This window comes from Ursus maritimus, unplaced genomic scaffold (assembly GCF_017311325.1).
Source record: "Ursus maritimus isolate PB19 unplaced genomic scaffold, ASM1731132v1 scaffold_17, whole genome shotgun sequence".
NCBI lineage: Eukaryota > Metazoa > Chordata > Mammalia > Carnivora > Ursidae > Ursus > Ursus maritimus.
This window is the reverse complement of record NW_024424119.1, coordinates 26875448-26899649: the sequence shown is the minus strand read 5'-3', so window position 1 is coordinate 26899649 and position 24202 is coordinate 26875448. Positions and strand designations below refer to the sequence as shown.

General features: G+C 41.5%; 1 protein-coding gene across 5 annotated transcripts; it reads right to left on the bottom strand.

Moving 5' to 3' along the window:
- Positions 1–42: 42 nt before the first annotated feature.
- TRMT10B (tRNA methyltransferase 10B) lies at positions 43–20156 on the bottom strand. Of its 5 annotated transcripts, none has more exons than XM_008707844.2 (9): positions 20077–20156; positions 9269–9471; positions 8731–8839; positions 8010–8134; positions 6557–6709; positions 5342–5420; positions 4636–4703; positions 1114–1237; positions 43–537 (listed from the first exon to the last, which is right to left on the bottom strand). In XM_008707844.2, exons 2-9 carry the CDS (start codon positions 9452–9454, stop codon positions 383–385), a joined length of 999 nt encoding a protein of 332 aa, XP_008706066.1. In that variant the 5' UTR covers positions 9455–9471; positions 20077–20156; the 3' UTR covers positions 43–382. The 5 variants fall into 5 exon arrangements, with proteins under 5 accessions (XP_008706066.1, XP_008706067.1, XP_040487550.1 ...); XM_008707845.2 differs by having other exon boundaries at positions 9269–9466; XM_040631616.1 differs by lacking the exon at positions 20077–20156 and adding an exon at positions 19728–20069 and having other exon boundaries at positions 9269–9466.
- Between the last annotated feature and the right edge of the window lie 4046 nt (positions 20157–24202).

The window sequence follows — 24202 nt, the reverse complement described above, 5'->3', positions numbered from 1 at the left end:
TTCCTGAGTTGGGGAAAATCAACATGATCAGAAGAGGCTGGAGAAAGTGCTACAACTTTATGATGCCAGTTGAGTGAAAATTAAACTTTTGATACAACAATAATTATTTAATTATTTTAGCTATCTCTAAAGAATAGGTATTTCACAAATAGGTATATAAAAGATGAATTAATACATCCAAAGCCATGTAGTTGAGGGCTAATTCCTTGTTATGTAAACTTTTTACTTAGTCAACATATATCTGGGCTCTTCCTGTGAGCTAGGCACTATGGGAGATAGAAAAGAGCATAAAATGTGGTCCCTGTTATTAGTAACTTATATTCTAGTGAAGATCCAAGATGTCAAGTAAAGGCAAGTGTGTGCTCTCTTCTCTGCTTTTCAGTCAAGGCACCTCCAGCACCTTTGCCTTCTGCAGCTCCTTAGGCTGTCCATCATCCACTGAGTTCTGAAGAATGTAGCCTTTTCTGGAAGAAACTCCTTTCTTCAATGCTTCAGGCCAGCTTTGAGTCTCAAAGTACGTGGCCAGGATATCAAATACTGTTAGAAGGGTAAAAAGAAAACATAGTGACCATAGTGAGGAAAAAGAACTAGTAAAGGACTAATGAGGAAAAAGGTGTTCTGGAATATTTCATTCAACAGAGCTACTCTGCACCACACATGGACCGACTTGCCCACAAGGACCTCAGCCTACATGGAGAGATAGGAGCCTGTGAACGGACAGTGAGGCCACACTGCGAGGAAAACAGTACAACGGGAACACAAAGGAGAGCCCTGACATGGCTGAGAGGTGGAAGGGAGCAGCAAAGATACCCCTGGACTGAATTCCGAAGGACAAATAAGAATTCACTGTTCAATGATGGGTTGAATACAGGGCACTTTAGGCCAAGGGAAAAATTTCCACGATCTTTAACATAGCTGGGATCTAAGAAGAAAATGAAAAATGCCTCTGAGAGGCCAGAGTATCTGTCACAAAGGGCACGCAAAAAAATCTGAGCACATCAGTCCCGGGGCGGGGGGGCAGGGGCTGCTTCAAGGGCCGTTTATACTTAAACACAATGCAAAGAAGTAGCACCAGAACTAACACATGTAAAGTGTGGGCCATGTCAGCAGTACCTTGATTGATGGCCAATATCTCTGAATGATAGTTTTTCCCATTCTGGCATCTGACCATGTATTCCTGGATTGGCAAGCGGGCTGTCTTGACAGAATGTTCTCGGGCTTTCTGAAAGGTCACCTTCTGTGAATCACAGTTAAAGATTTTTCTTTTAAAAATGACAAAGATATTCTCATTGTACTATGCATAATAAATTGTGACAGACCCTATTTACCACCACTCCAATTTCCATCTGTAATCATAATTAAATGGTAAGTGTATTAAAAATCAGTGGCCTATGGTAGAATGGAAGAAACGTCAGATAATGAAGAGTATTTACTTGTTCCACGTTTGCTTGTGCAGCAAACATCTCACTTGGGAGTCATGTATCCACTAGTTTCCATTTACTACTTACAACCAAGAAGGAAATAAGAGAGGCATATTGGCAGGTACAATCTGTATCCAGAAGTTCAAGCAGTCTAATCAATCAGAGGAGAACACTCCTGACCCTAACTCGGTAAGTCACAATTCTGTATATATGGAGTTTTCAGCTTATAGCCATTCGGCAGCAGCAAATTAGAGACGAGAGAGGATTCAAGTCAGATACACCACAAGCAGCAAGACAGCACTGAGGTGTGAGAGCACACAGCCCAATTAAAAGGAAGGGCTCTGAAAACTGCAGAAAGGAGTTATAAGAAATCAACAAACCCCTAAAATCTGAGGCTATTTAGGATCGAAGTACAGTGACTAATATCCCTTTAAAGATGTCCCTGAGTCACGAACTGATGTTTAAATTATATTTGCTACCTTGTAAGAAGCTTTGGAAAGATCACCTACCTACTTACAATTTCAGGATTAAAGAGAAAGGTTTAGATTATTGGGACAATTAACATCCTTGGGTTTGGAAGGGGCCTCAACAGTTAACTATCCCACTTCAAATATCCATCCAATCTTTGTCTATCCTCCATGGCCTCCTTCCCAAGTGGGCTCTGTCCCTAAGTGGACAATCCTTGTGACGGAGTTCCGTGCTTCCTGGGGAAGCCTATTCCGATTTTGACAGTATGGGTTAAATGGAAATTCTTGATAGCCAAATCTTCTGTTTTCCCTGAGCGTTCCACTCATTTGTCCTAGTTCCATCTCCCCCAGGGCCACACCAAGCAAGTAAAAGGGCTCTTCCACACGAAGGCCATTCAGGTGCGCAACAGCAGTGGTCATGCCCTGTGCACCCTTCCGGTAGTCTCAGTTCTGTCGCCTCTCCCTTGACTACAACTTAGTCTAGAGTCTCTTCATCTTTCAGGCCAAACGTTTCCGAACTTGTTCGAGCTTGCTGATGTCCTTTGCTACAGTGCTATCACTGACTGCCACTAGTGTGATCTAACCAACTGGAGCTGCCTGAAGCAGGCCTCGCACCTCTGTTCTAACACTGGCCTACCTGCTGCTCAGACTCACGTGAGACACAGTTCCAGGAGAGAACTTCCAAAATGTGTTAGTGATGCAATTCAGAGAAGATAAAGGTACGGCTGCTCAAAGGACTTCTTTGAAGGATAACACTCCTTTGCATACAAGGTCTACGATTTTATTTATTTTTTGGTCTACGATTTTTTTTTAAAGTCTATTCTTTTACAAACATTTTGAACTGGAGTACAAGAATCCAAAGTTAGTAGGAGACTTGGATGCTGCCCTGAAGGAACTCACAGCCTAGTTTCTGTTCTCTGAACATTTAAAGATAAAACAATTCCCCTTGAAGATATGTGCTCAGCATATTTTCTGTGACAAAGTCAAACTCTCCAGTAACAACCAAAAAGTTCTATACCAATCGTTATGCCAATTATTTCTCAATTTAAATACTGCTGGAGAGAGACAATGTGTTAAAACTGCACATCTATTGATCATACACTGCTCACTGACCCTCTAGACTTTGCCTCAAAAAAGGGGCAGTCACTCTGCTGTGGGAGATTGCATTTGGCAGTTACGTCTTTTTAATGTCTTTTAATCTGTAACAGCCTCCCTAACTATTTTAGTTTTCATTACGTTGGCTTTTTTTGAAAGTGTAGTCCAGTTGTCTTGCAGAATGTCTCACATTCAGTTTCCTCATGATTAAACGTAGTTTAAACATTTTCCAGTAAGAATACTTCCCAAGTGAGATTCCATCATATCAGGAAGCACATAATGTCACTACTGGTGATTCTAAGTTTGAACATTTGGTAAGATGGTGACCTCCAGATCGCTTCACTGTAATGGTACATTTTTGCCTTTGTAATCTGTGGGATGATACTTTGAGACCATGTGAAGAGCCAGTTCCCCACAACCTTACATTCAACCAGTTCCCTGAATCAATGGTTACCCTGGGAGTGACAAAATAACGATTTTTCAAATTCTATTATGTATTTCTCATTTAATAGCTGGCATTCTTAAGAGAATTCTACCTCCACCCCCCACCTATTTTTTAGATTATCACTACTGAGTCGTGGAACACTGACCCTTTTAGAATACGTGCAGCTCAGTTAAGTATCATCTGTATTAAATTTGTGTGTATATCTCATACAGATATGAAAAAAATATATAAAATACACTTATGTATATGAAAAAATATATATACATAATATATCCACAAACAAATACTTGTGTGATCACAGACTATATCAAGAAGCATACACAAGAAAACAGTGGTTGGGGCGCCTGGGTGGCTCAGTCCGTTAAGCATCTACCTTTGGCTCAGGTCATGATCCTGGGACTGAGTCCCTCAACAGGCTCCCTGCAGGGAGCCTCCTTCTCCCTCTCCCCCACCCCTGCTTATGTGCGCTCTCTCTCTTTCTCAAATAAATAAATATCTTAAATTTTATATATATATATATATATATATAAAGAAAAAAAAAGAAAACAGTGGTTACCTCAAGGTGTGGGGCACTGCAGGACAAGGATGGGAGGGAGACGTATTCCTCACTGTAGTTCTTTTTATACACTTTGACTATTATATCATTATTTATTGTGTAGGCAATATGTTAATTAGTAATATAAACAATATCTCAATACGTGTATAATAGGAACATATTTCAAAAACTCCAATTATTCCAATAAAATTTCAATTCAACAAAAGAAATCTGGACAGTCCTATTGATGTTGAGATTATGGGATAAGTCCTACATCAGCAGAAAAGATGGCCTAAGAAGGAGCAAACTCCTCTCTCACAAAGAACAAAGAGCTGGTAAGAATTGTGAGTCAATGCTTCGTTGGTCAAGATCATAGTCACCCTTGCAGAACTGAAGAGAGGAGAGAAGAAAGGAGTTCAACAATGGCTATTTATGGAATTACCAAACACTCCCCATTCCAGTTCCTGACTGGACTGTCAGATCAGGGGATCGCTAACACGGATGAGGACAGGGAGCTTCACAAGTAGAAGGGCCAACCTAGGCAGGATAGGCTCCTTCTTCCTATTCTCTGAGTTTTTAGGCCTTTTGCATAAGATTATGATATGGCAGCTGCCTCTGAAAGTAAGCCCCACTTTTCAAAATATAGTTGTTACGTCTAAAATGTACATTTACCTTCTGAATGCTTTCGTCCACAAGTCCACCAAGGATGTAAACTTTGTTTAGATCAATATCTTCAAGAGCTAATGAAAAAATGAAGGCCATTGAGATGAAATTGGTTTTATAATTTCTATATCCAAAGAAAGTAAAAATAAAGAATTATTAATGATAAAAGTAGAAATTTAATGAAATAGAAAACCATAAGGTAACAGATTTGCTCATTCTCTGAAAAGACAAAGCTCTGGCATATCTAATCAAGAAAAAAAGGTAGTTGATTCAGATCAACATTAGGATTCAGAAAGGAGACAAAATTAAAATGACAGAGGAATGTGAAATAATTAGAAAAGAATACTAAGATCAACTTGATACCAATAAATTTGAAAATTCTGTGAAATAGTTGATTTTCTGGAAAAAATATGTATCTAACATTGATCCAAGAGGCCAAGGAAGGGAGCTGCCTGGGGAAACTGGGAAAGATTGCCAGGCAGCTCACAAGGCCCAGCCGAGGCTGGAGACGCTAAATTTGTACAGCTGTGCACACAGCAGCACATATGGAAAGCACAGTGATGTATCCATCCATAAGAGGTGTGCAATTAATGTTCATCCCTTTTTTTTTTTTCTGATACACCTTGGATGGCTTTAACAAGTTCTAACACAGGGAGTAATCAAACACAGGACGAAGAACAAAGTGCTACATGAATCCATGCAGTAAAGTACATACCGTGTTCTGAGTCAGGAGTCAGGTACACAAGGGTTTCCAGAGGAAATAAACTAAAGCAGTCTTCCTTTGTTATGTCTAGCTGAAAAATGTAAATAATCCAATATAGTGTGAACTAGGTTAAGATGCAGCCCGCACTGCAGCAACTAGTTACCAGGCATCTATTCTCTACTAGGCATGGCCCTACGTGCATCAAGGGGATACATGTCTGACAATCTGTTCTCAGAAAGTGCTCAGCTGGGGAGGGCAAGTAGAAAGGACAGACATTCAACTCTACAAAATGAGACCGAGAGTAACAAGAGACCCTAACAGATGTACAGGAAGGCTGCCCCAGGACAACAGATGAGGGAGGCAATACCAGGGACGATCTTCTACTGAAGGGAATGCTGGAACTCGGTTTCTGAAAAGAGGTGAGATTGACTGATACATACAAAAGGAGGAGGCACTGAAAATGGGGAGAATCACCAAAGAAAGGCATGATGATGGGAAAGCAAGGGAACTCCATAGCCCTAAGAGTGGGTCTGTCGGGCTCACGTACAAGAATCATAAAACACACATAGAGAAGAAAAGCTGGAAATGGTGTATTATAGGACGGACTATTAAGACGGTAACAGCAACCACAACTAATTGTGCAGGACCACACAGCGTACTCTCACACTCACTGCCTCTGTGGACCTCCCTAGCAAAGTTCACACCACCCAGGCCCAGCTACATCACACAAACACACAGGACATTTTTAGTGGCACTTCTTAGGAAGTGATCTGGACTGTTGCCTGTATTACAATCACTACATTCATGAGCCCCTAGGGAAAGAGGGAAAGAGTGAGTATTCCCTAAAACTCATCTTGAATCCACATTACTTCCATAAGGATTTTCTCTTCCCCCACAACTCATGTTCCCTAATTCTGCACTACTGTGAACAACAAAGGAGTCACGGCATTTCCCCAAAACACTCGTAGAGTATATGGTCTAACATACAATACACAAGATACAAAATACAGTCTAGAGACTAGTGATATTAGTTTACCAATGTGGCGGAAGGATGAAAGTTTAGAAATATAAGAACTGATGAGAGGTTCTAAAGTTTTTTAGATTGCAATGGTGAAAATAATTCACATGTTTTTATATCAAAATATGAAAAAGTTAAAAAAAATTTACCACTGCCACACAACATATTTTTCAAAGGACACTTCAAGTAATATGTACAATGAGGCTTACCAAATAACTAGAAAATCCATCATTCATCCTCAAACACTCTTCATACAGGGGACTGTCTGTTGTGAATCCAGTGAGGTAGATCCAAAATGGCCTGTCGGCTTTTTTATTTGAACCATACAACCTTCGGATCTGTCCAGCCAGTCTACTTAGTTCCTTCAAGGAAATTAGGACAGCTTAGATTGGAAACATGCACACGCCTTCTAAATTCATTATCAACAAATGGTTACTCAGCAAGTTCACTGAGTGCTACTCTGGGAAATCTCACGAATACAGACATTTTTTATACTCATCAGATAAACTTAGCACCTTCTCCCTAACTCTAGGAGATGTACTAGGGTCAGAAGTTTTAACTTTCCTTCCTGATTCAGGGACAAACCCTAAAGAAAGGTAGTTTCACAATCTGGCCTGATTTGTTTCAGGAGAGAAAAAACACTTTGGGTTTGATTTAATCTGATATCTCAATTAATATAAACAGTAGAAAATTCTTGGTTAACCTTTTCAGAGGGCTATACTTAGAGGTTCCATGTAAGAACCCCAGATCTTCAGTCTTCCTAATTTCTCTGAAAAACATGCGAACAGCAGCACATACAACAGAGATGTTGGCAAACAGAAAAATCCATTTTGTGGTGTAAGGCCTAAAATGAAGGTCCACTACCGTGTGTTGTCTAGACATCTGGTGAAACCAGGTGGGCCCTGAAAAACCCAACTGCAAGTTCTTCTCCCAATTCTGCTCCCTTGGATAAGGTTCCCTAAACAATCCTTTCTATCAAAGGGACCAAACATAGTTCCTGCTTTCCCCAAGTAGTGGGTTTCGATTCCCTGCTAGCCCACAGAGTTATTCCCAGCAAATCAATCACATCTTCCTGCAGGAACCAAGGGGTACTCCACCCTCGTGACACTACAAAGCCTGCCTCCCACAGTCCCTGGTTGTTCATTCTATTCCTCAGTGTAACCCATATGGCCCTGCCTAGCATGCAATGTCAAGTGTGTATTCTTCAGCCATCCCTAGAACCCCAGGGTGGAATCCCTCCTTCACAAGAGGGTGAAAGGAAAACGATTGAAACACATATGTTGCCGGAAGAAGGCCCACCAGGTCACCTCCTCACAACATGCAACCAGGCAAGTATTCTTCCCGGTAGAAAACCAGATTTCATCTCTGGAGAACTGAACATGAAAGGCCCCATCTAGACTGCGGACACCATAAACAAGAGGTAACGGTGTGGGGCTCGAAACAGAAGATAAAACTTTGCAAACTAAACCAGAGGATATCTATTCTCTTCCTGATTCTTAACAACGATCTTGGAACTGAGTAGCCACGCGTACGAAACTGAACAATTTTGCTGGTTTACTACAGAATTACAGAGGCTGGACCTGGTCATGCTCTTTGTCAAAGCTGCTCCCTTCTGGACCTCCCTCACGTGAGCAGGAATTCAGAGCTTAATGGATGTCGTACCTTCTTAGACATGTGGTGGGTCATACTCAGATCAATACAAAGTCTTGGTCCTGAGTGTTTGGCTTCCAAAAGTCTCTCCTTGGTTAAGGATCTCAGAAAACGTTTGCTGTGCTGGGGGCAGATGCCTAGAGTAGAAATATCAGAAAGGAATAAAAGTGGGAAAACAGAGGAATACGTTCAGTAAGAAATCTCACCAGCCAAGTGAGTACTTTTTGCATATAAAGAGAAGCTTGAAACTCATGCCAGGCATTCACTCATTTGAGTACAGCACAGTGGTGTGGAGCGTGGGCTCTGGAACACATTCCTGGGTCTAAATCAGAGTTCAGTCCATTCATTTATTACTATATGATCCTGGGCACGTTATTCAATTTCTGAGCCTCAGTCTCTTTACCTACAAAATGGGGATAATAAAAGCACCTACTCTTTAGGGAAATACACATAAAATTCTTAGCAGTGAACCTAGCACAAAACACAGAATAAATGCTAGCTAATTTTATCATTCCTTTTACTTCTGAGCTTATAAACACATAGGTGCACTAGATACGTGAAAGGCAGCCTTAAATTTTGCTTTCTTTGATACTCTGATTTCCAACAAAATAGAACAAACATCCAAAATGTTTGTTTTTACTTACGAACAATATTCCTATTCTCCTAGGAACATGCAGGTACCAGTCTACTAAGACATAACTATGATTACTCCAGCAATCTGATGTATTGTTACCTGAATTTTCTACACGATTGGCCTTTCTTCTTTCTTTTTCTTGCTTTCTTTTGCTCTTCTTTGCTGCAACTATCTTTTCCCAGTGTCTCTGTTTTCTTTGGACATTTTTCTTATGTTATCCAGAAAACAAAATTGAGAACTTTGTAAGCACCAAAATGGAAAACGAATATTCGAAAGTTACTTATTTTTTTAAATCAGATTTAAAGTTAGGAGAGAAAAAGGATATTACTGTAAAAAAAAAAAATAGACTGGATTATGTTCAGAGAAAGTGGAGCCCCAAGAAAGAGATACAACGTGCCCAAAATAGATTTCCTGACCCTTCTGAGGTGTATCAAGAATTCCTCTTGAACTTGATTTACTCTTCTTATAACTCAAGTGGAACTGAAACCTTACACCAGTTAGCAGGAAATCCATCCAATTTTGGAACACACCAAACTCATTCCTAGTCTTTTTGTTATGAGGCCCTACCCTTATACAAGGGGTCTCTGGGACACAGCATCACCCCAGAGCCCACGGCCGGGCAACCTGCTGCACTTACTGAGCTCCACACTGCACCACCTGTGGGCGGCGTCTCTCCCTCCCGATGCTCGCATTCCACATCGATCTGTAGAAGCTGGAAGCTTTCGGAGATGCTATCTTCGCCTGTATCCTCTAGGATGACTTCTTGCTCCTGCAGCACGCGTGAGTCTGTTTTCTTAGCACTCCCTTCCACTTTCCAGTCCATGTGCTTAGTCTTCTGTCCTTTTCACCCAGGTTAGAGAAATGATGTGAGACGTTACATTATTTCCCTTACAGAGGTATTTCCCTACGTCCAAATGTCAAATAGTGGTACTGTGTTGTTAAAGGAGTACAAGTGTGGAAAATATTAACACTGATTTACGGAGAAAAAAGCATCTGCGTCTTCCAGAGAAATGGGTCAGCACAGAAATGTTTCAGTACTAAGGAAGCTAAATCCACTTCTTGGAAGACAAACACAACTCCTGACAACTCCAAGCAATCACCAGTTACTCACTGCTGCAGTGACACAGGTAATCGAGCCATTTGTTGTGCTCTTCAAAATGCATGCAGTAGTTGGGCAGAAATGACAAAAGCCACCTCCTCCATTACGTTTCGGTTTATATCCAAAACTATTCCTCTAGCAAACATTTACTGAGCACCTACTGTATGCACAATCCAATACTAGAAATATCCTAGGAGAGTAAGAGTTAGCCAAAAACTATGGTGAACAGTTACCCAAAATCAACCAAGAATACTTCTAGGTTGCTGGTGATGTTTCACAATTTGCTTTTCCAAACTATGTATTCCTTCTCCCAACTCAGTTAAGTATCACCGCAGCTGAAAGCCACAGTCACCATTGAGAATATTAATATCCATCAGAGGTGCTGAAGTAGGAAAATATGGAGAACCACCGCTATGGCACACTTAACCAATGCCATCATTTCAAAGTGCTGTTCAAAATCCCCAGGAAGGCTGTGAGTAAAAAATGCTCTAGTCTATAGCTAAGTGTCACAGCAAAGGACGCTGCTATGTCCACTGCTTGCAGCTGCTCCTCTGAGTCCAGTGTGCTACCGCCATCTTTGGAAAAGTTGATCTCAGCAAAAGCAAATCCGTGTAATATATTCCATGCATACAAAAAAACAAAAACAACAAAACTGTTTATAATGAAAAGTAATGACCCTCACTCCAACCCTTCCCATCTCTAGTGGCAACCCATTAACCAGGTGTTTTTAGTTCATTTGGTAATGCACGCCTTAACCTGAAATCATATGCTTTCCATTACTTCTTTTTTTTTTTAATATATTTTTTTAAAGATTTTATTTATTTATTTATGTGACAGAGAGACAGCCAGCGAGAGAGGGAACACAGCAGGGGAGAGGGAGAGGAAGAAGCAGGCTCCCAGCCGAGGAGCCCGATTTGGGACTCGATCCCGGAACGCCAGGATCACGCCCTGAGCCGAAGGCAGACGCTTAACGACTGCGCTACCCAGGCGCCCCGCTTTCCATTACTTCTTGAATCAACTTTGAATTTTATCAACTCCCTATGAAACACTAGAATTCAAATCACCTCTTTTATTTTTTATTTTTCTATTAATTACACTGACCTTTAAAATGTTCTCGAGGTATAATTTACATATAGTAAAATGCAAAGATTTTAAGGGTATAGCTCAGTAATGTGTGTGAGGGGAAAATAGACCAGTCGAATGAATTTTTGACAAAAGCATAGGCCTATGTTACTCACACCCTCATCAAGATATGGAACATTTCCATCACTCTAGAAGTTCCTTGCCTTCTGCACTTTCCAAGTCAATCTCCGTCCCATTCCCACAACCAGCCAAAAGCAACCATTGTTTTTTCTATAGCCATTGATTAACTGTGCCTATTATAAAACATCATATAAATGGATTCAACCAGTGATGTTGACATTTCCCCCTCAACGTTTTGAGACTCACACATGTTGCTTCATGTATTAGTAAGCTTATTTCTTTTAAATGCTGAGCAGAATTCCATTGTATGACTGTATCACCATGTTTATTCTCCTGTTGATGAATATTGGAGATTTTTCCAATTTGGGACTATTATGAATAAAGCTGCTATGAACATTCTCTTACAAGTGTTTTTGTGGACGTATGTTCTCATATCTGTTGGCTAAGTACCTAACAGTAGAGTTGATGGGGCATTGGATGGTTGCCTACTTAATTCATAGAAGACTGCCATCAGTTTCCCAAAGTAACTGTACCATTTCACAGTGCGGTCAGCAATGAAGGAGACTTCCAGATGCTCTGCATCATCACCAACATTTGCTGTTGTTAGAGTTCTTAGTCATTCTTGTGTAGTGGAACCTAGTTGTGTTTTAATTTGCATTTTTTGATTGTTCATGGTTTTGAGCACTTTTTCAGGCAATTTATTGGTCATTTGTAATATATCTTTGTAAGATTTCTGACCAAGTCTTTTGCTCATCTTTAAATTATCTTTTTATTTATTACTAAGCTGTGGAAGTTTAGCATATTTCTAGATACAACTCCTTTTTCAGACATGTGTACTGAGAATATTTTCTCCCAGTCTGTGGCCTGCCTATTCATTTTCTTAACATTGCTTTTTGTTGAGCAGAAATTTTAAATTTTAATTGTCTAATTTATCATTCTTTTCTTTTATAGTTAATGCTTTCTGTGTCCTCTAAGAAATCTTTGCCTACCCTAACAGCACATAGATAGTCTGTGTTCCTCTCTAGAAGCTTTATAATTTTGGCCTATAATCCACCTCACACTCATTTCTCTCAAGGATAACAGTCTTGTCCTGCCTATTGTCCAATACCTGAAAACAGTTTCTTCGTACAATCCAATTTTACAGCTTTGTTTTTTTTTAATCCTAGGAACGTAAGTCCAATACCCATACCTCTGTCATGACAATTATCAGAAGACATCTTTACTATGTTTAAGAATATCTTTAGGGGCCCCCAACAGGGGAGCAGCAAGAAACACAAGACAACTCTTAACCAGAATAAAGAGACATATAAATAAAAATACATTAATAGTAGGGGACCTCAACACTCCACTATCAGAAATAGACAGAACACCCTGGCAAAAACTAAGCAAAGAATCAAAGGCTTTGAATGCCATACTCGACGAGTTGGACCTCATAGATATATATAGAACACTACACCCCAGAACCAAAGAATACTCATTCTATTCTAATGCCCATGGAACATTCTCAAGAATAGACCATGTTCTGGGACACAAAACAGGTCTCAACCTATACCAAAAGATTGAAATTATCCCCTGCATATTCTCAGACCACAACGCTCTGAAATTGGAACTCAACCACAAGGAAAAATTTGGAAGAAACTCAAACACTTGGAGACTAAGAACGATCCTGCTCAGGAATGACTCGATAAACCAGGAAATCAAAAATCAAATTAAACAATTTATGGAGACCAATGAGAATGAAAATACAACAGTCCAAAAACTGTATGGATACTGCAAAGTATAGTCTAAGGGAAATACATAGCCATCCAAGCTCTACTCAAAAGAATAGAAAAATCTAAAATGCAAGTTTTATATTCTCACCTCAAGAAGTTGAACAGCAACAGAGGGACAGGCCTAATCCACGCACGTTGCAAGCAGTTGACCAAAATTAGAGCTGAAATCAATCAAGAAACCAGAAGTACAGTAGAGCAGAGATCAACAGACTAGAAGCTGGTTCTTTGAGAGAATCAATAAAATTGACAGACCACTGGCAAGACTTATCCAAAAGAAAAGAGAAAGGGACCCAGATTATTAAAATTATGAATGAAAAAGGAGAGGTCACGACGAACACCATTGAAATTGGAAGGATTATTAGAAATTTTTATCAACAGCTATATGCCAATAAACTAAGCAATCTGGAAGAGATGGAATCCTTCCTGAAACCTATAAACTACCAAGATTGAAACAGGAAGAAACTGATTTCTTAAACAGGCCAATTAATTATGAAGAAATTGAGTCAGTGATAAACAACCTTCCAAATAACAAAAACTCCAGGCCCGGATGGTTTTCCTGGGGAATTCTAACAAACATTCAAAGAAGAAATACCTATTCTCCTAAAGCTATTTCAAAAATAGAAACAGAAGGAAAGTTACCAAACTCATTCTATGAGGCCAAATTACCTTGATCCCCAAACCAGGCAAAGATCTCCCAAAAGAGAGAATTACAGACCGATTTCCTAATGAATATGGGACAACAAAATCCTCAACAAGATACTCTTGCTAATAGAATCCAACAGTACATTAAAAGGATTATCCATCACGATCAAGTGGGATTCATACCTGGGATGCAAAAGCTGGTTCAATATTCGCAAATCAATCAGCGTGATACATCAATATCAACAAGAAAAGACTCAGGAACCATATGATCCTCTCAATCGATGCCTTCGAAAAAGCATTTGACAAAATACAGCATCCTTTCCTGATTAAAACCCTTCAGAGTGTAGGAATAGAAGGTACATTTCTCAATCTCATAAAAGCCATCTATGAAAAGCCTACTGCAATATTATTCTCAATGGGGAAAAGCTGGAAGCCTTTCCCTTAAGATCAGGAACACGACAAGGATGCCCACTCTCGCCACTATTATTCAACATAGTACTAGAAGTCCTTGCAACAGCAATCAGACGACAAAAAGGGATCAAAGGTATTCAAATTGGCAAAGAAGAAGTCAAAATGTCTCTCTTCGCAGATGACATGATACTCTATATGGAAAACCCAAAAGAAGCCACTCCCAAACTATTAGAAGTTATAGAGCAATTCAGTAACGTGGCGGGATACAAAATCAATGCTCAGAAATCAGTTGATTTTATACACAAAATAACAGACCGAAGAAAGAGAAATTAGGGAATCCATCCCATTTACAATAGTACCAAAAACCATACGTTACCTTGGAATTTAACTTAACCAGAGACGTAAAGGACCTATATTCTAGAAACTATAAATCACTCTTTGAAAGACATTGAGGAAGACATAAAAGATGGAAAGATATTCCATGCTCATGGATCGGAGAAGAATTAACATAGTTAAAATGTCCGTTACCCAGAGCAATCTACACTTTCAATGCTATCCCGATCAAAATACTGAGGACATTTTTCAAAGAACTGGAACAAATAGTCCTTAAATTTGTATGGAAACAGAAAAGGCCCGAATCTCCAAGGAAACTACAAAGGAAAAACAAAGCTGGGGGCATCACAATGCAGATCCAGCGGCCTACAAAGCCGATCACAAAGACAGCATATGTACACACAAAACAGACACAATGACCAGTGAACAGAATAGAGAGCCCACAGTGACCCTCGGCTCTTTGGGCAACTAATATTTGATAAAGCAGGAAAAACATCCGTGTGGAAAGACAGTCTCTTCAATAAATGGTGCTGGGTATGGACAGCTACATGCAAAAAGAATGAAACTTGACCACTATCTCACACCATACACAAAAATAAACTCCAAATGGATGAAAGACCTCGATGGAGACAGGAATCCATCAAAATTTAGAGGAGAACATCTGGCAGCAACCTCTACGACAGATGCCAAAGCAACCTTTTCATGATACATCCCCAAAAGGCAAGAGAAACAAAAGATAAAAATGAATTTATGGGACTTCATCAAGATTAAAAGTTTCTGCACAGCCAGGAAACAGTCAGAAAACACAAGAGGGCCCACGGAATGGGAGAATATATTTGCAAATGACACTACAGATAAAGGACTGGTATCCAAGATCTACAAAGAACTTCTCAAACTCACACGAAAACAAATAAACAAATCAAAAAATGGGCAGAAGATATGAACAGACACTTTTCCAATGAAGATACAGCAAATGGCTTAACAGACATGAAAATAAATAAAATCATTAGCCATCAAGGAAATTCAAATCAAAACCACACTGAGATACCACCTTATGCCAGTTAGAATGGCAAAAATTGACAAGGCAAGAAACAAAAATTGTTGGAGAGGATGTGGAGAAAGGGGATCCCTCCTACATTGTTGGTGGGAATGCAAGCTGGTACAGCCACTCTGGAAAACAGTGTGGAGGTCCCTTTAAAAGTTAAAAATTGAGCTACCCTATGATCCAGCCATTGCACTACTGGGTGTTTACCCCAAAGATACAGACGTAGTAAAGAGAAGGGGCCATATGCACCTAAATGTTCTAGCAGCAATGTCCACAAAAGCAATCTGTGGAAGGAGCAAGATGCCCTTCAACAGATGACTGGATTAAGAAGTTGTGGTCCTGGGGCACCTGGGGCACAGCAGTAACATCTGCCTTCGGCTCAGGCGGTTCCCAGCGTTTTACCCCTATCATCTCCATAGGCCTCCTCCGCTATGAGCCTGCTTCTTCCTCTCCCTCCCCTGCTTGTGTTCCCTCTCTCGCTGGCTGCTCCTTTACTGTGGAAAGAAAGAAAAGAAAAGAAAAGAAAAAAAAGAAAAAGAAAAGAAAAAGAGAAAAGAAAAGAAAAAGAAAAGAAAAGAAAAGAAAAGAAAAGAAAAGAAAAAGAAAAGAAAAGAAAAGAGAAAGAAAGAAAGAAAGGAAAGAAAGAAAGAAAGAAAGAAAGAAAAGAAAGAAAGCAGGTTGTGGTCCATATCATATGGAATATTACTCAGCTATCAGAAAGAACGAAGTTCTCAACATTTGCTACACATGATGCGGCACTGGAGGAGATAATGCTAAGTAAATAAGTCAAGCAGAGAAAGACAACTATCATATGATTTCTCTATCTATGGAACATAAGAATCAGGAAATCAGTAGGGAAGAAAGGATAAAGTGAAAGGAGGGTAATCAGAAGGGGAATGAAACATGAGAGACATCACGGACATGAGAAACAAACTGGCAGGGGCCTCAGAGGGGAAGGGGGTGGGGGAATGGGATAGACCGGTGATGGGTAGTAAGGAGGGCACGTATTGCATGGTGCACTGGGTGTTATACACAACTAATGAATCATTGAGCCTTACATCGGAAACCAGGGATGTACTGTATGGTGACTAACGTAATATAATAAAAAATCATTAAAAAAAAAAAAAAAAAGAATATCTTTAGGGGCGCCTGGGTGGCACAGCGTGTTGCTGCCTGCCTCGCTCAGGCGTGATCCCGGCGTTCAGGATCCCGAGCCACATCAGGCAGGCTCCTCTGCTATGAGCCTGCTTCTTCCTCTCCCACTCCCTCTGCTTGTGTTCCCTCTCTCGCTGTCTCTCTCTGTCAAATAAATAAAATCTTTAAAAAAAAAGAATATCTTTAAACTTCTACTTCTTATTCAACAATCTCAAGGTTAGGCTCTCAACATAAACACCCTTTTCTTTCCCCCCATATCTCTTCTTCCTTCAATGTTCCAATTTTGGTAAGCTGAAGCTTTAATTTTAGATGTTCAAGAGAGATTCTACCTTGTGTTACCAAAATTGATCCTTTTGGGCTTTGTCTACCCCCTTGGTCATTTCTAAAATTTGTAAACCAATAAACTGCATTTATATTAACTGTATAAATATTACCCACTCCAGAGCCAAGTAGTGTCCGAAGATTATTTTTTGTTCTCTAATGTGTTTTTTTTTATTTATTTTATTTGAGAGAGAGAGAGCGAGCATGCACACACACATGCTTGCAAGGGGAGGGGCAGAGAGAGAGGGAGAGAATCTCCACTGAGCATGGAACTCAATCTCAGGACCCTGAGATCATGACCTGAGCCTAAACCAAGAGTCGGATGCTTAACCGACAGCCACCCAGGCGCCCCTGTTCTCTAATGTTTTGACCGATGTTCCTGTTCCTAGCAAACATTTTTAGTGTTGAGCTCATACTGTTTTCTTGTACTCCATCAAACACTCAAAATCAGGCCAAATTTTAGTTTTGTTTCTCATTTAGACATGACAGGTTGTTGTAGTGGAAACAGCAGTCTTAGGATTTAGCCATGCTTTTCAGCTTCCTACCTGTGAGTAGTGGGATAAGAGCCTAAACTGTTAACTCTTGGTCACAGATTCTATGAGATGAGATAATACTACATCCCAGGACTGTTGAAAGAAGTAGACATATTTCATTTAACTACTCATGACATACAGGTTGTTTAAACCCCTCCAGTGTTGTTTTTTAAATTTTTCTAAAAAGGTAAGCTTCTGAGCAGTTTTAGGTATTTATCACACATCATGTGAACAACATATCACCACTAGATATATTCCTGAAGATGGCCAAGTAAATTACATTCTAGATTGTCAAAGTTAAAGATTAGAAATTTGGTTCATTTTCTTATATAAGCTAAAGTTTACTTTCGCTCAGAAATCCTTTCTTTAATACTCAGTACAAATTTTAATATATTTATTTATACAATTCACTGTGTCACTATGAATTTATGGCATACACAAACTTCAGTAGTATATAGTATTTCTAGAGAAACTAGGAAAATATCAAGTTATTCTTAGACATTTCAGAAGTGCTGCATTGTTCACATATGAACAGCGATGTTGATTATAAATACCTTTTTTTAAGAAAATACAGCCAGACCTGTTATGCCCATTCCTTTAGATGACTGCACAAATCTTACTGTGCCTTTTTTCTACTTTTTTCTACATTTAGGCATTCAAAAAAAGAGAAAGTAAAAACTTTAAGATAAACTGGTCCAATACCTAACCACCTCATTTTATTAGGGTAAAGAAAACGGATCAATTTGTTAAATGAATGCCAGTTTGTTAACAGCCACGTGCTTTCCCTCCCCTGAACTCCACAGCATTTTGTATTGTTTGTCCACTCATTCAGTCAATAAATACTCATTGAGCTCCTCCTCTTTGTCAGACCCTTTTGGGGGAATGACTGGGAGGCAATGAATGTAGATGTCTCATTGGAGAAGTGTGGCTCAGAAGGAGAAAAGAGAGCTAGGGTTGGAGTAGCTGGAGGGGCTGCAGAGTTTTCCACTGTTGTTTAGAACACCCGAAGGTCTGTGCTCCTGTTTTCTCTCCTACCAAACTGAATTCCTTTGAGGAGGGACTGTGTACTTACATTTACATAAACACTGTAACAGCTCACAATGTACCACCTTGCAAACAGCAGTGTTTGAATAAATATTTGTCGAACTAAACTGAACTTTATCACTACTGCCCCCGTTCCCTTCTTCCTATTCCCCTCCTTGTATCTCAGATCTCTCCAAGTTCCTATAATCTCTGAGGATGTTTTTCAGGAACCTGGGATATAGCAATATTGAAAATCAAATGAAGGCAATTCCAACCACTACCATAAGAGTCTACAATATAGCAGATTGGGCAGGGACCACATCTTTTTCATCTTTGTATCATTAGTGGCCAGCACAAGGGTCTGCAAAAAATGGAAGCTCAGTAAATATTGAATTAGAAGCTTGCCACCCATTGATCCTCAGAAAGCAACTGTGAAATTAGGCATCACAGAAAAACAAATATTTTTAATCTGTGTGAGATGTTATCTATGCCCAGATTTAGCATTTCATTTCTTCATTAAAAAGTGTTTTCTGGGGGCGCCTGGATGGCTCCATCGGTTGAGGGGCTGACTCTTGATTTCAGCTCAGGTCATGATCTTAAGGTCCTGGGACTGAGCCCCATGTCAGGTTCGAAGTAGGCTTGGGATTCTCTCCCTCTGCCTCTTCCCCCTGCTTTTGTGTGTGTGTGTGTGTATGTGTGTGTGTGTGTGTGTGTACGCTCCCTCTCTCTCTCTCTCAAACAGATAAATAAATCTTAAAAAAAGAAAAAAATGTTTTCTAAGCCTCCATTACAGGCCCAGTACTGAATACTGGGGTTATTAAATTAATTACTAATCATATAACAAACAGTTACTTAAGCACCCAACATAATAGTACATGCTGAGAATTTGAGACTGATGTCCATTCTGCCTTCACAGGGCCCCAATTATCTGACTCAGCCTTGCATGATAGCTGATCTGCCTGTTTCCCCACTACATTATAAGCCCTTCCAGGGAAGAGAGGATAAAGAATTCAGATGCACACCCCCAGTACCCAGTACTGAGCCTTGCAGAATAAAAGTATCTTAAATGTTTGATAATTATGTTACCCTTCTGCTCAGAACAATGCCATATTCTCCATTTCACTTATAGCACATAACTGAAATCCTTACAATGGCCTATACTGATCATTAAGGTCTCCCTCCCCCATCAAGTGTCCTCTGCACTTTCTGGTCTACTTGCTGCTCCTAACATACCAAGGATATTCCCACCACGGGGCCTTGGCCCTTGCTGTCATTACTACCTCCAGTGTATATGACTACCTGTCTCATTCTATTCTGATTTTCACTATCCAACATGGCACATGTTTTACTTACTTTTATCTGAACTTCCCCATTCCTACATTCCACCTGCTTAAATGCAGGTGTTCTGTCTGCTCTGTCCACTACCCTATATGTCTAGAAAAGGGCTTGGTACATAACAGACGCTCAATAAATACTTGCGGATTTAATAAATTCTCCACCCACCCACCCCCACCTCTGAGTTGACAGAGGCCTCAGATGTTTTCTAACCCAAGTCCCACCTGATGAGCATATCCCTGGGCGCTAAGTGATGGGCCAGTCACTGCTTGCACGCTTCTCTCATTTTCTAAAATTTTGTCCACCGAAGCTGGCTCCAGTCCTCTGGCACCTTCAGCACTAGAACACCCAGACCCCAGGCCCGAAAGTACCCCGCCTGTGGGCCCCGCCTGGCCCACAGGCTGCTAGCGTGAGGGGAGGCAGCAAGGGAAACCACCAAGAAGGTGGAGGACACGAGGCCACACGACGACTGAGGGCCGCTTCCCGCCGTCTGTCCCGCCCCCGAACGAGCCCGCAGTCCCAAGCCAGACCCCTCCAGCCCCACGCCGGACCCACAACTAGCCCCGGGCGTACCTGAACCCCTCAACTCACGCAGCCTCGGCGGCGCACATCGGGCCCCGCCTCCGGCACCACTTCCAGTTCCTGCCCCCTCCCTGAATGGCATTCTGGGAGTTGTAGTTCTCAGCCTGGCGGCTCGGCAAGCAGGGGCCAGTGGGAGGCTTTGCCTTCCACCCACATTGGCATGACGGAGTCGCGTACCGCCCAGGTATTGCTTCGCCTGTCTAAGCCTGTTTCCCCGGCTGTGAGATGGGAATTACAATCCCAGCCGCTTGCCGACCTCTCGGGGTTGTGGCAGGTAACCGGGCACTTTGATGGCTGTCGAGGGACATTGCGAAACTGGGCTGAAACCGGTCTTGAACCACCCTTCATCTCACAGCCTGGGTGCCTTGCCCTCCCCTGGGCTCCCCTACATGCAGCAGAGCCCACGAGCTGACATAGCCTTCCCTGAGCACACAGCTGCCCTCACCACCACCTGGCTGTCCAGGCAGACAACAGGGATATCCAGGCTTGGACCCTTCACGAAGGAGTCTAGCCTCTGACCATTCTCCCTTATCCAGTTCACCTTACAGATCCATGGAGAAAGCGAGGCTCAGAGACCTGAAGAGACTTGTCCAAGCTTTGGCCTGATAAAAACTATCAGCCACTCTTCATTCTTCCCTTTATTTCTGCAATCCTAGGGGTCTCACCCTTTCTGAGAGACCCTAGCATGAATGAGCCGGAAATATCTCCTGCCCAAGAAACCACAACCCTGTTGGATCCCCCCTTGTCCCCACACTGTATCCCTCTCTGGACTCTTCTTTCCACAGCTCCTGTAGCACCCCCACCCTGTCCCTAATCCTTCAGTCCATCCTTTACCTGCTACTGGAGCGATTTTTAAATGCTTAAAGTAAACAGTCTTTATCTCCCAGAAGGCTTTCCCTAAAACCCAGCTCTAACCTCTAGCTCAGAAGCTGGTCGTGGCTTCCCACTCAGCAGGGCTTGCAAAGTGGTTCAAACGGTCCTCAGTGGTTCCCACCACACCTACCAGTCCCTGCACTTTGCACTCAGCCAAACTGGGTAACTTTTCTCTCTCCCAGCCACTGCTCTTGTGTCACTTCACCTTTGAATGAGCTCATGTCCATCCCCACAGGGAAGGCCTTGGAACTGGTCTCACTTGCTTCTCCCACCCCTCCCACCCTTCACCCTCACCCCCAACTCCCACCATGCAGCTGACATACGTTTGCCAGATGATTATGTGTCTCCCCTATTCCAAACCCTAGTGGCTTCCCATTGTATTTGGATATAAAGTCTAACCTTCCCAAGGCCTTCCTGGCTTGGTTCTTGGCTGCCCCACCAACCTCATCTATCACTCTTCCTCTGGCTTGCTGTGTTCCAGTCACACCTGTCTTCTTGAAATGCTTCAAATATACCAAAGACCTTTGCAGATATTTTTCCCTTTCCCCTCACTTTTTCCATGGCCGTCTCCTTCTTATCCTTTAGGCTTCAGCTTAAACCTTCCCTCTTCCGAGAGGCCTTTACTGATCACCCAGGTAAGTTTGGCTTATCCCAACTCCATCTTGGCACTCTTCATTTCTTTCTATCACCTATCAGTTAGTAAACTTTTTTCTGTGTCTTTCCTACTAACTTTAAGTTCCTGAGGAAATATCTATCATGTTGATGATTTGATTCCCAGTGTCACTACACAGTAAATATTTGTTGACAGAATCACCAAATGAGTGATTTGTCTCCTTTCTTAACACATTCAAAACTTACCTTCCTATCTACCAAATCCAGGACAGGATGCTCAGTAGCTACTCAATAAATACTTCTTGACATAGTAGTTCTAATTAATGCTGCCTCCTACAGGAAGACTTCCATGATCACTACTCTGTCCCCAACCCCAGAATGACTTCTCTCCTTTGAGCTCTCATAGCACATTATCTGTCCTCTTTGGTCGCCCTGAGCACACAATGCCTTATATTGTAGACCTCTATCTCCACATGTCTTTTTTTTTTTTTTTTAGTAAAGCGATAGAAGTTTTTATTAAGTGAAGATACAGAGAAAGCTCTCAAGAGTGAGAGGGGTCCTAACAGGGTTGCCAATGAAGGCCTTTAGAGTTGGTCTTTAATAGAAAGCTAACCAGGGAACTTAAATCCTTTTAACATCTCTACTGAGAACACCTTCAATGGCTTACTTCCTTTTTAGGGGCTGGCTATTCTTTGTGGGTCACAGGTGATTATCATAGAGACACCCACCCCACATGACCCACCCCCCATGCCTAGGGTAGGGTGGTCCAATTTGTCCCCTTATGTCTGGTTTCCCACACCTCCACATTTTGGGGATGTCTGTGAGCCTGATCGCATAGTCCCCTATCTATCTCTCCCTACCTCGCCCCACCTGTCCCTTACTTATTCCTCCCCCTGGAATAGTAGTAACCCTAACTGCCATTAGGGAGTGGGACGATGACTGCTCTGGCCGCTTCCTGCTGAAATTGGGTGGCAGGCTGTGTGGCAGTTAGAATCTATCCAGGGGTCTGTCCAGGGGCCCATGTCACGGCCTCAGGGGGTCATGATGGGTAGCAAATGATACATGCATCAGCACATGCAAAAGGATGAACATAAAACAAGTATTAGGCCCCAAATTACGATCATGTCCCTTAGATAAGATCCCCAATTACCAATTTTGTCAAATAGGTCAGTGAATAACTTGATCTTATTTAATTGATCACAAAGGTCCCCTATTAATCAGGACACCTTGCAGGAGTTAACTGTAATGTTAAAAGAACACATGTGAGGAAATTTTCCAAACCCCAAATGGTGTAGCAATAGTAGACAGTCAAGAGTGGCGTGGTTCTCAAGAAGTCCTGCTCTGACTTCATTTCATTCTTGATTGAGTGCATCCGGTGCCTGGGAAGCATCGCTTAGAGTCCGGCTGAGCAAGCATACTGTGTTGCTTATTTTATATTGCAGTCCTAACGTAAGTCCTGTACGTCCCATAGTGAGCTTTGAGGCTCTTTTTACCAGGAGGGCCGTAGTATGTTTGGTTAAAGCCTTTGTTTGCAATTGTATGTCAGTAGAGGTGGCTTCTAGGATAAATGACTATGAGGGATGAAACATCAAGAAGCCCTTTTTGTTTGAGGACAGTTTTGGGGAACTTAGGTTGACTTTATCAAACCTGGAGCCATAAAGCCCCTTGGAAATGTTGGCCTGATACCTTGCTTACAGAGCTCCCAGCAGCCTCACCAGGTGAGTAAAGAATGTCACCTCCTGGCAGGTGCAGGAACCTCAGGATATATTGGGGACCTCGTGGAGAGGAATCCGCCCACATCTACAGGTATCGCAGGCACGTCTGATGGCAAGCACTGGCTTGGCTTCTGGCCTGGAGAGGCTACTAAAAGTTCAACCTAGAGGTTCCTTATAAAAGTTCTAGCAAAGCAGATTCTAAAAGATCTATGTGATCAATCATTCTTGCTGACCTTATGTAAATAAGTATGCCTTTGTTAAAACTGGACTTGTTTTTCAAGCAAATTAGTCTTATTTGGCTATCTCTGGAAATGAGGGTTATTATAGAGAGAAAAATTATGTGTCAATAACATGCCTTTGTGGATGCTAAATTTTAGTTCCGATTCTCTTTGAATGTTGTTTATCGAAGCCAGACAACTTGAGGTAAACTTCAGAGAAATTGCCACAATAGCTCATGTACAGGCAATCTTGCTTGTTATTCTGTGGCGATAGTAACTGGACCCCATGGGCATATGATTAATTAAACAGCTAGAAAATGGGATTAATTCCCCAGCAATTGTATCACTCAGCTAGCACTTTGACCAACTCCGTGTGGCTAGGATGACAAAATTGTTCTTTTAAAGCCAGAGCATCCCCCACTGCATGGGGTTAACTATGGACTTATGGAGATGATGGATGATCCCACTTTCTTTATGATTGGATTGGATGATGTACTTGGGTATGCGCTTGTCTCTCGAGACAAGTCTTCTCCCACTTGCTAGTGATTCCTTGTAATTAAGATGTTGTTAAGGCTGGACCTCTACATGTCATCTTATCTCTTAGACCAGGAGCCCTCGAAGACAGGATTCTCATCCAATTACTTACATCCATTATCCTGCATCAGGCATCACCTGTAATGGGTATAACAAATGTTTGTA

Coding starts and splice junctions, on each gene's coding strand:
- TRMT10B (XM_008707844.2), bottom strand. CDS start 9,454: ATGGACTGGAAAGTGGAAGGGAGTGCTAAGAAAACAGACTCACGCGTG. Junction 6,710..8,009: donor CCCACCACATGTCTAAGAAG/GTACGACATCCA, acceptor ATTTCCTTGAAG/GAACTAAGTAGACTGGCTGG. Junction 1,238..4,635: donor TGGACGAAAGCATTCAGAAG/GTAAATGTACAT, acceptor TGTGATTCACAG/AAGGTGACCTTTCAGAAAGC.